The sequence below is a fragment of the Pyrgilauda ruficollis genome, unplaced genomic scaffold (assembly GCF_017590135.1).
Source record: "Pyrgilauda ruficollis isolate IOZ18807 unplaced genomic scaffold, ASM1759013v1 scaffold17, whole genome shotgun sequence".
Taxonomy (NCBI): domain Eukaryota; kingdom Metazoa; phylum Chordata; class Aves; order Passeriformes; family Passeridae; genus Pyrgilauda; species Pyrgilauda ruficollis.
This window is the reverse complement of record NW_024515875.1, coordinates 10,868,563-10,884,178: the sequence shown is the minus strand read 5'-3', so window position 1 is coordinate 10,884,178 and position 15,616 is coordinate 10,868,563. Positions and strand designations below refer to the sequence as shown.

General features: G+C 49.1%; 2 protein-coding genes across 11 annotated transcripts in view; one reads left to right on the top strand and one right to left on the bottom strand.

The window, feature by feature from the left end:
• VAMP1 (vesicle associated membrane protein 1) overlaps positions 1–15,616 on the top strand; it is a 33,901-nt gene that overhangs the window by 1,945 nt on the left and 16,340 nt on the right. For 4 of the 9 annotated variants that reach the window (XM_041463880.1, XM_041463883.1, XM_041463884.1 and 1 more), the window contains exon 4: positions 175–226. In XM_041463880.1, the coding sequence (XP_041319814.1) occupies positions 175–226 (52 nt within the window). Of the gene's footprint in view, positions 1–174; positions 227–624; positions 2,889–2,973; positions 3,767–15,616 lie in introns of those variants that run through there. The other 5 variants (XM_041463885.1, XM_041463886.1, XM_041463882.1 and 2 more) reach the window with 5 other exon arrangements.
• Positions 6,228–15,615, bottom strand: SCNN1A (sodium channel epithelial 1 subunit alpha). Of its 2 annotated transcripts, none has more exons than XM_041463877.1 (13): positions 15,204–15,615; positions 14,233–14,603; positions 13,581–13,836; positions 12,554–12,738; positions 11,680–11,780; positions 10,840–11,003; positions 10,436–10,534; positions 10,157–10,274; positions 9,845–9,923; positions 9,467–9,524; positions 9,284–9,339; positions 8,674–8,749; positions 6,228–8,455 (listed from the first exon to the last, which is right to left on the bottom strand). In XM_041463877.1, exons 1-13 carry the CDS (start codon positions 15,315–15,317, stop codon positions 8,129–8,131), a joined length of 2,004 nt encoding a protein of 667 aa, XP_041319811.1. In that variant the 5' UTR covers positions 15,318–15,615; the 3' UTR covers positions 6,228–8,128. The 2 variants fall into 2 exon arrangements, with proteins under 2 accessions (XP_041319811.1, XP_041319812.1); XM_041463878.1 differs by having other exon boundaries at positions 14,865–15,326.

Sequence of the window (15,616 nt, the reverse complement as noted above, 5' to 3'; positions counted from 1 at the left end):
AGCTGGGGCTTACTAACGATTTCAGATGTTTACGATTCTTTCACTGTGGGAAGGCTTTGAGGCCTTGGCTGCCGTGCCTTTGGGCCTGGCTCAGGTTCCCTGGCTGTCAGGAAGAATGGCAGCTTGTCCGTCTGTTCTGAGTATTGCTCTTGGACAATCTTTTTTTTTTTTCAGATGATGATCATGATGGGAGTGATTGGTGCCCTCGTGGTGGTGGTGATTGCAAGTAAGTACCAAAAACCTCAGGCTCAAAGGTGAGGAAACACCAGCTCTAGAGTACTTTAAACTTTTCCTTTTTGTTTTGAGATCTTGAGGGTCTTAGTTGCATAAGTGTCAACTCCAGTCTTTGGGAAAGGGAGGTAGAAGTGCTGGAACTCCCTCACTTAGTGGAAATGGTGTGCTTTACCTAGTAGTATGAGGAATGGGGAATGCCATCATTGTAGAAATGGGAAATTCTGCCTGCCAGGTCAGACAAACCTGTAAGTATGAGGGGTGTTTACCCTGGCGTGGGTGGGTTGGCAAGTTCCTTCCCTGGTGGGTGATTTGGAGCTCTCTGAGGGACCTTTGGTGTAACTTGCCCTTTTGTTCTTTCCTTTTTTCTTTTTTCTATTGCTTTGTCTCCAGTCTACTTTTTTACTTAAATGTAGCTCCTTCAGTCTGCAACCTCCTGTCCCCTGTTACCTTGCCTGTCTCTTCTTGCCTCTGAATTTTTCCTTTCCTTCCCTTTCACCTAGCTTCTTCATTGATTTCCTTATTGGTTTCAATTTATCTTCTCTATAGGACTCTGAGCCGCTTACTAAACAAAGGTAGATTTTTCAATAGCTGCTGCAGCTTTGGGGAGTGTCCTCTAAATTTAGAGGAAAGGGAAGTTGAGGAAGAGTGGGTAGCTATTTGCTCCTGCTCTTCTGCAGAGAACTTTTTGTGTTTTATTTTTGGGTGTAAGCTTGTCAAATAGTGCCTGTGTGAACTCTAGCAAAATAAGAATGCCTTAACACAGTGCCTTTTGGGATGAAGGACTTCAGCATGTGAGAGCCTTTGGTGTTCTGCCTAAAAAGAGTGGCAGCATGACTTGAGCTTTTCATTGAGCTTCTGAAATAAAAGCTGGTTTGTGTTGGCCAGTGGCTGTGAGCCATCTAAGCTACACGTAGTGATGTAGGTTTCTCTAGCCATGGAGAGGTGAGCACTTGAAGAAATGGTTTTTTCTGCCTGTCCTTATTTCCAGATGACTTGCCATTCAATGGCCATTTCAGTTTTCATAAAGGAGGGCCTACCTGATTACCTCAGTCAAGTGCAAGAGGCTAAACACAGTTAAGTGAAAGGGGCATTGCTACTATCTAAAAGGCATGTGTGGGAGTAAAGTCTCTCTCCACAAGGAACAAATGAACGACAATTACTCTGGTGGGGAGTGTCAAATATGCCTTTCATCTATGCACACACAAGCCAGGACCCTGTAGCTTCCTACTGAATTCTAGCTTTCCAGAAGGAAGACTTTGGAGTAGTGGCAGGCTGGGAATTGGTGTTTTGCTTTTGTGTGGCTGGGTTGAACGTCGAGGAAGCTCACTGCCTTAGCAGAGAGAGGTGAAGGGGCTGGAGGTATTGCAGATGAGACTGAATGAGCTGCACAGCTTTCTGATGAAGAATATCTGCTCTGTTTCTGCTGCCACAAAGCCCTAGCTTTCAGCAGGAGTTAGAAAACACTTGAAATGGTTAGCTGGGGATTCAAAGGGGAATGGTACTCTGGGCATGGATATTGCAAAGTGACATCAGATGTTCCAGTTTGGCAACTTAGGCCTCTAGAGATCTTGCTGACCAAACTGAATCTTCCTACTTGCTATGGGTTCTCTTGAATTTTAGGTCCAGGTAAACTTGTGGCTGTGGCTTTCTGTGGGCAATTCCCTTGTTCTTCTCCATCAAAAGTAACAGGAGCTGTGAGTTGTTTGAATGTGTTGTTGGACATGGGTTAAATGAGCTGCCCTGTTTCTGTAGAGTCTTCCGAGGAATGTGTGTCTTGTCTTTCAACTTTTTGTAACAAGCTGAGCTGTAGCCTGTAATCCAGACTGGAAAGAGGGTACTCCTTTAATTTAGAAAGCTCTGCCTCTGTTCTAGAATGCACTGGGATCTGTTTTGGCCTAAAAGGAGGCAGGGAGGATGTCACTGGAGTTCCCAGATAGGAACAAAGTACAAAAGATGGCAGGAGCAGATGCTTTTTGTTTCACTGGCTGTGCTGGGGAAGCCCCTTTCTGCCTCCCAGGACACCTGGCAAGGGGCTAGGTTTTGCATGCTCACTTCCATGCCCCAGCATTTTCATTTGAGTTCATCTCCCTGCAATTCCATTCCTCTCCGCCTTGGGGGAGGGCAGAGATGAAGATCTGGAGTGAAGCAGCCCTCGTCCCCTGAGCACTTCCCTAATTCCCTGTGGAACTGAGATGGGATGGACGGTCAGAAGTGCATCTGCTGAAGAGGAGCCAGGGCCTGCTTGTGCCACCTACTGCTCTCATTTTGGGGGGTAGGCTTTTACAAGCTCGAGGCCCCCAGACCAGCAATTCTCTCAAACTCTTCTAAACAAGCCTTTGGTGTCCCATTCCTCCTGTCTGTCTGGGAGCTGAGGTCCCCCTAGGCTGTCTCTTTCATTTCTTTCTCTTAGATGTTGTATGTCGCCTCCTCCTCTGCTCCCTTTCCCCTCCTTTGTGTCTCTGTGCATGGGCAAAACAAATCACCAAGGCCCTCTTAGTAAAAGCAAGGGACTCTGCTGCCCATGGCATCACAGCCACTCATGCACGTGCAGTTTATTTACTTCCTCTATAAACACAACTGTAATCTCCTCTGGCATGTTCTAGAAATCAGCTCATGTACTTTTAATGGTCTCTAAGAAACACAATTCACCACCTTACTGAGTCTGTCTGGTCTGTCAGTGAGCGGGAAGGGGTTGGGATGCCAACTTCTGGAAATTTTTTTTTTTTGTGACTTCCATAGCATGCACATACCTGAAGTTCTGTCCATCAAAGCAGTGGCTGGTTTTCCATTGTAAATGATTCTAGTTCCAGTTGTGCTGGACTGGCTCTGGTAAGTCTGTAACAAGATGTGGGAACCAGCAGCTCTGGGGGAAGAGGCTGCCCAGCCAAGTCTGCTTTCAGCCTCAGAATGTCCAGCCACTGTCCTGCTCAGGGGACTCTTCTGTGCATTACTGTGTTAGTGGCAGCTCTGGCTCTCAGGCTGTGCTGCCTTTAGATTTCAGTAACCTCAGTCCTTAAACCCAGTAAACAATTCTCCATTGGTGTTGGAATATAAGTTCAGGACCCAAAAGAAGATCTCCAAGAGTATGATGCTGTTCACAACGTATCTTGGAGCATGACTGGAATAAAGGTAAGTGCCCCTTTGTTTTGCTTCACTGTACATTTGAAACTCATTAAAAGGAAGTGACAGAGCTTTGTCCAGTGCAGACTTCTTTTAAAATTAGGTACTTGTGCCCTTTTCTGCCCTTATTTCTACAAAAGCTAGGTTGTAAAACAGTCTTCCATGTGGCATCTGGCTCCCTTATGATCAATCTTTGTCCAGTCTTAAACATCACCAAAATCCACACCAGAACAGTGAACACACTGGAACAACTCTCAGTGGTGAATTTGGAGGAAGGCAGCTAGACTAATTCTTCAAAGATGGAAGCCCTCCTGGGAAAGGAGGGTGTCTGGACTGGCTGGTGGATTAAAGCAGCATGTACAGTCTAAAATTCCACACAGTTCAGGCCTGCACAACCTGAACAAACGAGTCAAGCTACAATTCCTGCCAAGTTTTGTGTTGCGTTCCCGTCAGTTCTCAGCCTCACTCATGTAGGGAAGTAGGGAAGATGTTTTCATAGGACAGATGCACTTTTGGACTGTTGATGATGCAGTGTCCAAGTCCCTTGCCAAAGCTGGGCACTGAATGCTCATTTTCCAAAGCTGGCAGCTGCTCTGGAGCACAGAGCTGGGGCTGAACATACTGCTGAAAGTTGCCCCAGGGTTGAGCCCAGTTCATGAGTCATGTTGTGGCTGTTTGCAAAGACTTGCATATCTAGCCATAAATCCTCTGTTAGGCATTGAAAATACCATGTTCTACTGGAAGCTCTTCTGAGGTGCCATCCTTACCTGCATCAGCATTTCTGCTGCTCCTGCACTCTCTTATCCCAGACAAAACAAGATTTTAAACGTGCTCCAAAAGCAAGGCCAAGGCTTTGGGAGAATAGTTCTTTGTATGTCTAATTAAAAAGTCAAGCTCTGCCTTTAAACATGGAACATGTTTAACATGCCTTTGAGCTGGAACAGGTTGCCCAGAGAAGCTGTGGATGCCCCATCTCTGGAGATGTCCAGAGCTGGGTTGGCTGGGGCTTTGAGCAGCCTGGTCTAGTGGAAGGTGTCCCTGTCTGTGGCAAGGAGTTGGAGCTGAGATGATCTTTAAGGTCCCTTCCAACTCAAACCATTCTGTGCAAAATGCAGCTCCCATATCAACTGCTTCATCCTGACTTCTTCAGATGTGGTGGAAGAAAAGCCTCAGCTGTACTGCTCCTGAGTGGATGTACCCTGAACCTTCATATTTGTAGATGCCTGGGGCATCGTTCTGGCCTTTCCTGGGGTGTCTCTGTGCTGCTCAAAGCCAGTGCAGGCTCTCGTCAGTGGTGGGGCTTGTTGTCTCAGCTGGAGAGCAACCAAATGATGGTGGGGAAGACAGATTTTCTTCAGACATGGAATGCAGCATCAACACTTTTTTAATGAGCCTGGCTTCCTTGGGAAGTGACAGAGGTCCCTGCTCTGATGTATCCACTGGGGCTGGAAGCCTTAACTTGGTGAAGAGAGGTAATAAAGGGGAGGTTTTGTCTTTGTTCTGACCTCTAAACAAATGATTGCTCTGAGAGATGTAACAGATAAGGATATAGGTTTTACAAATAGGCAGCACAGCCCTGTCTGTTGGATACCTGAGCCTCCACACTCCTGATACTATTTGACCTATTTTTGGCCAGAGATAGAGTGCAACACTTACTCAGAACACCCAGATTTCAAATATGAGCAGCTTCATAACATCCTTCTGTGCACAGACCCACTAGATAATTTCAGCAGAGGGCTAGATGACACTTCATGCTCTTCCCTCAGAGCTTCTTTTCCAAAAGCCTTTGTACTACTTTTTTAAAACTAACTTTGCCATAAACGTATTAAGAATTTAATAAAGATTATAAGCTCTTTTTAGTGCATTGCTTTTAAGCATGACTTGGAAGCTGAAGGCACTTTCTTCAATTTTTCACATTCTCAGTGAAACACTCCTGTTTTTGGGCTCTTACTGCAGCACTGCTGGCCTTGCCTCTTGTTTTCAGCCAGACCAAGCTCACTATACATCTGCTGAGCTCATTTGTGGTCTTGCCAGCCTACAAGAAATGTAGGGATTATTTCTGGAACCCGATTTCTCCCAAGGTGGCAATTTTTGCACTGATTCACAGGACGGGGAGGGCTCATCTATTTGCCAGCTTGTGTAACTGCTTCTTCACATTTGTACAGGCTTTTAACTCTGGATTTACAGCTGTCCTGAATGGTGCCATTGCTTTGAGTTCATCAGTCAAAGCCCATTTTTCTTTGCATTTTAACACTTTTATGGAACAGAGAGGATATGGTTCAAGCTTCCCCCAGGGAATACATCACCACCTTCTGCAGCTGTATTTCTTTACTGATGAAGAGGACTTACTGTTTCAAGTAGTTATGCCTCTGATTAATCTTGCTTTAATCACCCACTTGACTATGCATGATGCAGCAGGTCTCATCAATTTTATGGTTATTACAAGGTTATTTGTGGTTCTGTGATGTGAAGAATCGTGTCTTTCTCTTTGGTTACTGAGGAAATATCATGCTTACCATATGAATCACTGTATGTTTATGGCATACAAAGACTGTTTTAAGGTGTTGCACCTGTTCTTTATCCTTTCTTAATTTGAAGGTGGCTTTGTGAAGCAAACAACTTTGTGTCCAGTGTCAGGTTTTTGCTCATTCATGTGCTAGAAAACACCCAAGGCATCAGTCTGCAGTACTGAATTTGTGACCAAGAACTGGGTGCAGCATCCTAGCTCCTCTATCTGCCTGCCTTTTGTATTTTAATTGTGGCCAAAGCTACTTTCAGCAACTAAACCTAGCTTTTACCTCTGCCTCTTGGGCAGTGTTTTTACAGAACATGAAACTACCTTCACAGAGGTACTTTGAAATTTTGAGATTTCATTCATTGCTCACTCTTTTTTACTTCATTTAGAAAATGGATTTTTTTCATGTTTGCAGAAGCTCTGGGGTTTTGTTTTTTTTTTTTTCTAATGGGGGCCTCCAAGGAGGAATTCATGTTTCCACACCTGTAAGTGCTTGTTGCAGGCTCCTCCCTCCTGCTGGGCTGCCACCCTTGCTGAAGGACACCTCCCAAATTATTAGCTTCTCTTCCTAGCAGAGAGACATTATCTTCATTTTCAAACAAGAGTTATCAACTGAGCACTGGGATAAAATTTGTAAAACCAGGAATATTTGTGCAATAAAGAACATAGCATTTGTGTGTGTGTGTGAAGAAGAATAAAATCACTCTCTGCTGGGAACTGGAAAATGCTTTTAGGTAATCAAGGCAAGAGCAGTACAACCAGCATGTGTTTAGCATCTCAAAGGGAAAAATTAGGCAATAGTTTAGACACTGCAGTAAACTCCTCCAACTTCCCAAGGGCAGTGCCTCTACCTTAAACTTTAAAATAGCTTGAGTGTTTCTTTTGTTATGATTAACTAGTTTTTAAATTCAAAAGTGGCTGTTCACAGTGTGACTGGTTACAGGGTTCCACAGGTCTTTGCCTAAACTGCTTAAATTCTGGTATCTCTGTTTGTCCTGTGAAGTGGATAATCCTGTTTTTTAAGGACATCACCCTTGCTCTCTTGATACCCCATAAAGTGCAGAGCAAACACCATTGCAGCAGAAGTCTGAGTATTTGTAAGAAAAGACTACGGCAAGCTCACTGCAAGAAACCTGTTCTCATACAAAGGTCCTCACGTTAGTTCCTGAGAAGTGGACCATTTTTGCCAGTGTGGTCCAATCAAATAGGCTAAAGTTTTCCTTGGAAACACTTTTGATTAGAGCCTGCAGTACTTTCCTGTGCTTCCCTCAGGAACAAGAGGCTCAGCAGAATTTCTGTGGGTGGACCAGACAAGGGCTGGGAGGAGCAGAACATGCACTGCATGACCTGCGCTGCTCTGAGCCTCTCTTGCAGGATCCCATTGCAGCAGAGGTTACATTTGGGATTTTTGGAGAGCGTTCATAATCCTGCCAAACTCTCTTTGTTTCCCTCAGGAAGAAAGCAGGGAGGGTCAAGCAGTTGTAGAGATTGCCAACAGCCCTGGGACAAATCAAACAATCGAATAGCTGGATGTACACATGTATGTGCATCCCAAGGAAGGGGGACACCCAAGATCTACCAATGGCACAAAGGCAGCTTGAAAAGGGAGCCTTTACTTTGCCAGGGGTGTTTTGTCCCTGACCTGGGAGTGGCAGCAAGCACCTCTCCAGAGCACTGTGTGTAATACAGATTAAGATCGTGCCAATGGCTCTTGTCTCAAGTAGCCTGTCCTTGAGGAGAGGAGAGGGTAAGTGACACAGTCTTGAGATCAGAGCTCATGAAGAACGAGGAAAGAGCAACCAGTTTAGGGAAAGCTTAACGAAGCCCAGCCTGTTGAGACATTTGTACTCCAGCTAAGACTCCATTCCTGTTCCTTGTCACACCACAGAGAAGGCCAGTCACACCTGCCAAACCTCTTTAATTAATGACAGACCAGAACTGTGGCAGCATCCTTCTTGAGGGAAAAGCAAGCATGCCTGCACGTGTAGGTGTGTACATGCACAGAGCATAAGGAAATCAAGAGGACATCTCCCCCACACATAGGCTAGATCAACTCTCATCCCTGGTGATCCCACAGCAATAGTATTTTATCAGACTGAAGAATGTGCCTACAGGAGTGAAAGCAATGAGCCCAGGCCAACCATGGAGCAGTCTTTTGCCATGGTCCATGAAGAAAGAAGGAAAAGCAGGCCCCACAGACAAAGAGAGCAGCCTCTGCTCCAGCTGCCAGCCATCTGAACGGTGGGAGAAGCTGCTGCCTCACTCGTGTCCCTCCTCACCATCTCTGCTCGGCCCACGTGGTTCCAGGCTGTTGTAGGGTGGCAGCGTGGTCACTACAGCCTCAACAGTGAAGCGATGTGGAGCATGGAGAGCTGGTGCCTCATCCTGGAAAGCAGCGTTATCCTGGCTGCCCAGAGCGGGTATCGGCGGAGGCAGCTTCTGCCGAGAGCGGAACCAGCGGAAGCCCAGGATAAAGGTGATGGCAATGAAATCCAGAACCAGCTCTGCAAGCTCCATCACAGACAGGACAGAGGATCCGAACCAGAGACTCCACTGGTTCCCAAGCTGGGACAGCAGAGTCACTACCTGCAGGAGATGGAGAAAGAGCAGTGACAACAGCCCTCATCTGGGGCTTTGCCTCCCTGCCTGTTCCCTCTTCCCTGTGGGGCTGGGGGGGTTCCCCTCACTCTGCCCAAGGAAAAGAGACAATATCCAGCAATGCTGCTGGAACAAAAGCTTGCCACAGTGGAGGGACATCGTGGGGGAATGGGTGGCCAGAGAAGACATTGTAGTCAAGTGTGTACCGTGAAGGCTGGAGACTCCCCATTGGTCTTGTAGTTCCACTCCTTAAAAAAGATATTCACTTTGGCAACTCCGTTCCTGTGAATGAGACGTGATGCTCAGTAACCCCAACTCCTCAATCCCTGCATTTCTTCACCAAGCCTAATTGCCTCTGTTCCCTTCTGCCCCCTCTCCTTCTCCCACACATACTGCCCAGAGGCTTTCTCCCATCTCTGCAGCTCTCATTCTGCACTAAATACAGTCTTTGGTACTTACAGTGCACTTCTGACACTCTACTGTAAAACCCAATGTTTGTGGCAAAAGCTCTGGCACAGCTCTCCTTCCCACTTTTCCACAAACACTTACTGTGACTCCAGAACACACAGCAAGTGCTGGGGCTTACTATTTTCATATCAGCATCTGACCTCTTTCAAAATTTTTCACTTGAGTCCCCAGTCCTTGCTGAAGTCTCACTATGTATCTACTCTGACTCAAATCCACTGCCCTTGTCCACAGGTCCCATGCCTGATCTCTTCCCATCAGTGATTTAATCTTAACTTTGACATTTCCAACACACACATTCCATTGGGATGGTTTCTGGTTTGGACACAGTCTCTGTTTAGGGGCACTCACCTCTTGGATGTGATATTGTATTTGTTCTGTTGTGAAAGCATGTAGAAAACCCAGTCCTGAAATGAAAGTGCAATAAATTGTGTCACATGATCACAGTCACCTCCTGCAGGTTTCGTACCCGTTGAGGAAGGACTAAATAGGAAGTGGGAGCAGTGCTGGGAAGCCAGGACACCCCCTCCTTACCTCTGAGACAGCAGAAGGCCAGCGGGAGTATCCAGCTGACAGCTGGTATTCTGTCATTCTGCAAGGCAAGAGCAGGCTGTGTTAGCTGTTGAAGCACTAGGAGCCACAGGGCCAGGTCTCACCACCCTCAGACACACCTGGAGATTCCTTCCCATGCTGAAGTTCCACCCACTTCCCACCATGTGGAATGCACAGTCCTTGGGAGTTCACCCCCAAGCCAACCCACACGCTCCTCAGCCATTTTGGCTTTCTGACGGGAGAAATACCATTTCAGGCTGGGGCTCAGCTATTGACTCAAGCTTTTGCCCATCAGTGAATGCTTCCCAACACTTCTGGGAATACATTCCAATCTTCCTGCCTGACTGATGATCAACTTACTTGCAAGGTTTCCGACACTTGCGGAAACAGCCCAGCACGTCAGCTTTGAATTCAGCCAGGAGTTTGTAATAGCAGTAGCCTGAACAGCAAAGAAAGTAAATCCAGGTAAGCTCACAGTATCTTTCGACAAAAGGTGATGTGTGACAGCAGGGGGAATCCAGAAGAGGTTTCCTTCCACAAGGGGCTAATCATTCAAGGCAAGACTGTCATTTGGATGTCTCCCACAGGAAGCTCATTGAAGATGATGGGACGTGGGCTGGACCAAACAGGTTCAGGTGGGCACGAGCCCTGCTGTCCCTGCTTCCCACTTACCCCAGGCTTTGTGCTTCGTGTAGTCACAGTACTCTGCTCCGTGGGGCAAGGGATAGAAGTAATATGCACAGCCACAGCGTTCTACCATGTTGAGCTGAAAGCAGGAGCGAATGCAGACCTGGGAGGCACATGAGGTGGAAAAGGCTGATCAAGGGAACCAAACCCACTGCTGCCTGTATCACATCACACTATTAACAGAGCCCAAGGAAAGGCGTGGCCATTAGGGGGCTGAAGCATGTCAGGAAAGTGGAGAAACAAGGAGGGGTGACTGTGAGCTACCTGCTCGGTGTAGCGGGACGAGTACAGGTTTTGCACTGGCACGTCACTGCCATCCTCTGTGCAGTCGCTGTAACTGCCCCCGAGGCGCATGGTCATCTCCTGCAACAGCAGATGCTCGCTGCACAGAACACCTCCACTGCTCTCCTCTTCCCACTCTCCCACACCACACACTGCTCATCCCTCAGTGTCTGCTCTTTATGCTTTCCTCGGGATGCCAGCTCCCCCTGCTTGCCTCCATTTCATTGTTCGCTGATAAACTGTAGCCAAATGCCTCTCATCTAGTCCAGCAAGCTGTTCTTCCTCTCCCTTCACTCCATGTGATTAGTCCCTTCCCTTAAACACACCCTGTAGGTCCACCGAGTTAAACCTCCCATCCACAGCTCTCCCTGCTTCTGCTTGCTCACCTTTCTCATGCTGATGGAGGTCTCGATGCCAGGGCGAACATTGAAACCCCCATCGTCCATGAAGGCTGGCTCATTCTGATCATGGACCATGACCCTGGCTCCTGTCACCGTGGACAGCAGAGGGATGAAATCATTCTGCTCGGTGCGCACCACCAGAGAGAGACCTGAGGGAACATCAGAGAGCCAGGCAGGTCATGGCCAGCTGTGGTGCAGCACAGAAGGGGGAGCAGGATGCTTAGAAGGAAGTCTGAAAGAGACAAAGGAAAGACAGACATCACCCAGGGCTGCACCAAAGCCTGGCAGCAACAGAGGGTGGTTGGAAGGAGGCCAGAGAAAAAGCTGGACACTCCAGAAGAGGCCAGTGAAAACTGGATTTAATCACTGTGGTTTAGAAAAAACAGAACTGGGAACTGAGAGAGATTTCATGGATAAACTTGAAGCCAGATGGAAGAAAAGCCTGAAGATTTGGTCTGGATAGGTTTCAGGGGGTTTAGGAACACAAACAGATCAGTTTCTTGAAGGGGCAAATGGGGAAGGTGAAGACCAGGAGCACTATGGCTCAGCAGAGGACTTCAGGAAGGGCCAGCACAAGTCCAGAGGACACAAAGAGCATAAGGATCAGGCACTGATGAGGGAGAGAGAGTTCAGTGGGCAGCGGTGAGGAGCAGCCATGACCATGAGACAGCTGTCTCCAGATGGGTGAAAGCAGCTTGGGCGAGACAGAGCAGGGCTGCAATCTGCCACCACCAGTACTAATCACAGCAGGATGCCCATAATAACTCCTAGGGAAAACAGAGCTGAGCTGTTCTCCTTACTCACCAAAGAGTGCCTCTCACCCACCATTATTGATCCCAGGCATCGAGGATGTCCACACGCTGCTGCTGTTGTCATTAAAGGTGTAGCAGTTGCCATACAAGGGATGGTGGAAGTGGGTGTAGTTCCTGACAGGGGAACAGAAACAAAGTGAGACGGGCTGTGAAACCAAGGGGAAGGGCTTTCTGAAAGGAACAACTCTGTTTTCCATCAGCAGGGACAGGGGCTTACAGCAGATGGGCAGTATTTGTTATGTAAACTCTCATGAACAGGGAAAAGCAATTAAAATGTGCTGTAAAAAATGTCCTGGAGCTGGACAGGTTTTTTACACAAGGTTTTTCATGCTGCTTTTCAGAGCCCAAATGGGTTTTAGCAGTGCTAGCAATTACTGTATTATCTTCCTAATACCGATGAACCTCTTAGATTTTCCTACCCCTTTTCCTTCCTTGCAGATCATTTTCATTCCACTACCTCCTTGGGGCTTTTTGACCAATAATGGTAGGAGAAAAGTGCAACATATTTTTACTGTCTTTTTGTGTCAACCCTCTCTTCTCTTATTCTGTGGGCTGATATGTACTTTACCACTGTGGAGGGTAGAATATAAATACTTCTATGCTGTACATCTGTGCCCTCTCTGGTGTTTGTACCAGTATAATTATTTTGTTTGTGTGAAACCCAGAAAAAGGTAAAACCATCCCTTCATACTTCCAGGCCACAGAACCTGTGGCCCTGACATGCAAAACCCACAGGAAAGACTCAAGAAAGATCATTTGACCTTTTAAATGGGAACTGAACAAGGAACGATCCCACCTCAGAAAAGAGGTTCTCTAATGTGGGTTCCTTGATTCCCCTCGAGCCCAGGCACAAAGTAGGTGTTTTCAGGGGTGTTGCCACTACTTACGCCTTGTCACACGTTGCCTCATTGAAGCGGCAAGCATAGATGAAATTCTCAAAGTCAGACTCGTCCAGGGCTTTTGCATCAGGCACCTGTGCCAGGATATTGATGTAGTGAAAGCTGTACCACTCCCGCACGGCATCCACTCCCGAGGAGTACGCCTGATGGAAGCAGTCGTTGTTTTCATTGCACTGTTGAGAAGAAGAAGAAGAAGAGCTGTGTCAGAGAAGTCTTCTCATCCAGGAGACAAGACTCTGCGTGTGGATAAGCTGTGCTCCCTCAGCACAGGCAGATGGCCGAGGAAGTGAAGAGTTCCAGGATTCCTGAGTGTGACCAACAGGTGATCAGATGGAAAAAAACCCAGCGCAGCTCCTGGGTGGAAGGGCAACGCCAGATGAATAAGCGAGGCTGAGTAAGACCCAGGAGGCAGCAAGGTGTACAGGGTAATATGCACATAAATTCTACCAAGAGCTTTAAATTCTTGCATGGGGAGCCCTTCCTTCAGGGTGTGTCCAGAAAAACTTTTGTGATCCTGTGGGAACCCCAGTTAACTGCTGAGCGATTAGCTTCAGTCCTTCAGTGCCTTTTTAAATGCAAACACAGATACCCTAGGGCGAGGAAGCTGCTACCTAGGAGCAATTGCGACCGTGATCACCTTTCAGGTGGCCCAGGACCATCAAATACATTCTCCTTAGCTATTACTGGGCAATGCAGCTGCTGATGCTGATAAACTGCTTTCAAAGGCAACTGCAAGGCTGATGTACCCTCAGGAAGGACAAGGTTTTCCTGCTCTTGGGAAGAGATGTACACTTACTTGGACATGTCCCCTGGGGCCTGCATGAACATGGATAGAATTTGGGGAGCAGGATTGTATGGAGCAAAGGGTTCAGCTCAACCTTCATCTGTCATTAGCAAAAGCCAGTGGAGATTAATCAGACTTCTACATAAGGAAAGGCATGGTCAAGGGTCTAACAAGACAAAAGTAGCCAGGCAGAGTGGAGTGGGTAGGGCATGGGGTACCTAGGGATCTCACCAGAACAAAGCCAATTTTCCAGTCATTCTTGTCCACTGAGGGACTGTTCTCTGGCAAGTTGACTATGTTGTCCCGCTTCTGCCTCTTCAAAGGATGGCGCTGGACATGATGGAGCAGGCTCCTTGAGCTACGCTTTTGTGAGGACGATGTGGACCAGTCTTCCTGTGGCAGAGACATGTTGTAGTCATAGAGGTCTAACAGTGTCTGCTGGGTGATTTGGTCCAGCTTATCCAGCTGCTTACGGATGGCGCTGTATCTGTACAGGGGGGACAGAAGAGCAGCAGCTTTAGGGCTGGATGCACACAAACAGCTCTGAATAAGACAGGCAGCAGAGTTTGCTGGGGTGATTCCTGCCACAGCTGTAAATCTAACCACTTGCTGAGGCTATCTTGCAGGAGAGAAGTAAATCTGCTCTAGCCCTGTGGCAGTTTATATCGCAGCCTGCTGTACACCAGCAAGCAGAGCTGTCTAAGCTCACACGCCTTACTGTGAGTGCCCGCAGCAGCAGCAAAGGCCTCTGACAAGCGTCCTTCCCACCGGCACAGCGACAACAGCGGGCACTCGAGGACCACGAGGAGAACCAGAGTAGGTGCTTTTATCCTGCACCCATCAAAGTCAAGGCAGTCAACATCTCTGCAAGTCTATTTCTTACCTGTACGGATTGAGGGTGCACAGCGTCACGGCCGGGAAAGTCAGCCTGTCGGAGTTCAGGTTGAGGTTGAGGTTGACAGGGTAGCTGAAGTACTCCCTGTAGAGGATCCCGAACTGCCAGTACATTAAGCCGAAGGTGAGAAAGAAGAGGACGGACCAGAAGGCTGTCTTCATCTTATTCTTTTTGGAGCACACCAGGCGGATAGCCCCGTGGATGGTGGTGTTGCTGCAGAAGAACTGGAATAGCTCCTGGTAGGAACTGTAGAATTCGATCAGACCCTCCTGCTCCTCTTTCTGTTGCTGCTCCTCTTCTTGCTTACATTGTCCCATTTTCTCCCCTTCTGGCATCTTCCCTGCCTTCACAGACCCACTCTACAGCACAAACTCAGAATTAGTCTCCCAGCAGGACTGTGGCTCCGGGAAGCCATGCCCGCTGCGCAAACCGGCTCTGCATCACCATCCTCCCCAAGCCCCGCTGCTCTCACCCTCTCCTCCCTGACCCCCACCCAGGCTGCAGGTCCCCCTCCGAGTCCTCCCGTCCCACATTTGACGCGGGCTCGATCCTCCCCCGCCAAGACCCCCGGTCCCTCCCGCGGCTGCTCGCCCGCCCGCCCCGGGGGCCGCGGCACTGACGGGGGGCGCGGTGCCCATGGCGGGCGGCGCTGCTCGGGCCGGGACCGGGGCCGGGGCCGGGACCGGGGCCGGCGTGCTCTGCCCAGCGCTGCCGGCTCTCCCGCAGCCTCCCCGGCTGGGCTGGGACCGGTTCCTTTCCAGTTGGAGCCAGCACCCCGCCCGGCTCCTGCCCTGCCAGCCTCTCCCCGCCCCTCCCGCCTGTCCCTCCTGCCTGCCCCCTCCTGCCCCTTCCCCTTCCCTCAGGCGCCGCTCCCGGGGAAGAAAAGCCTCTTTAAACTCTCAAGTGTCGGCGGCGGGGCAGCGGCGGCCGGGGGACGGGGGACACGTCGGGGCGGTGACCTTGGCGGTGCCGGCGGGGTCAAGGCGCTCCCGGGACAGCGGGGCCCCCGGCCCCGAGGGGAGCCCGGCCCCGCCAGGTACGGCCGCCGAACAGCCCCAGCCTCCTCCTCCCATCCCCTCCGGCGGGGACGCGGCGTCCCAGCGAGCCCAGGCGATGCAGAAAGAAAGTTGGCAGCGCTGGTCCCCGAGGCAGCGCCGGCCGGCCGGGAAGCCCCACGGTCCGTCCCCGCCGGCACCCTGCCCTGCCACCGACGGGCGGAGAGGGCCTGGCTGTCACCGCCAAATTGTGCTTTCCAAGGGCAAAGTTTGGGGTGAGGTCTGCGAGGGGCATGAAGCTGGGACAGAGAAGTCAGTGATACACCTCAGTTACCGCATCGCCTTTGCTGGTGCCTTAACTAAAGAAATCTTTTGTG

Bases quoted from the DNA above. Each gene is read 5' to 3' on its own strand.
- SCNN1A (XM_041463877.1), bottom strand. From the start codon at position 15,317: ATGGGAGGAGGAGGCTGGGGCTGTTCGGCGGCCGTACCTGGCGGGGCC. The intron at 10,275-10,435 runs GTAGCTCACAGT...TGTGCCTCCCAG, and splicing joins CGTCCCGCTACACCGAGCAG to GTCTGCATTCGCTCCTGCTT. The intron at 9,340-9,466 runs GTAAGGAGGGGG...CTTTCATTTCAG, and splicing joins GGCCTTCTGCTGTCTCAGAG to GACTGGGTTTTCTACATGCT.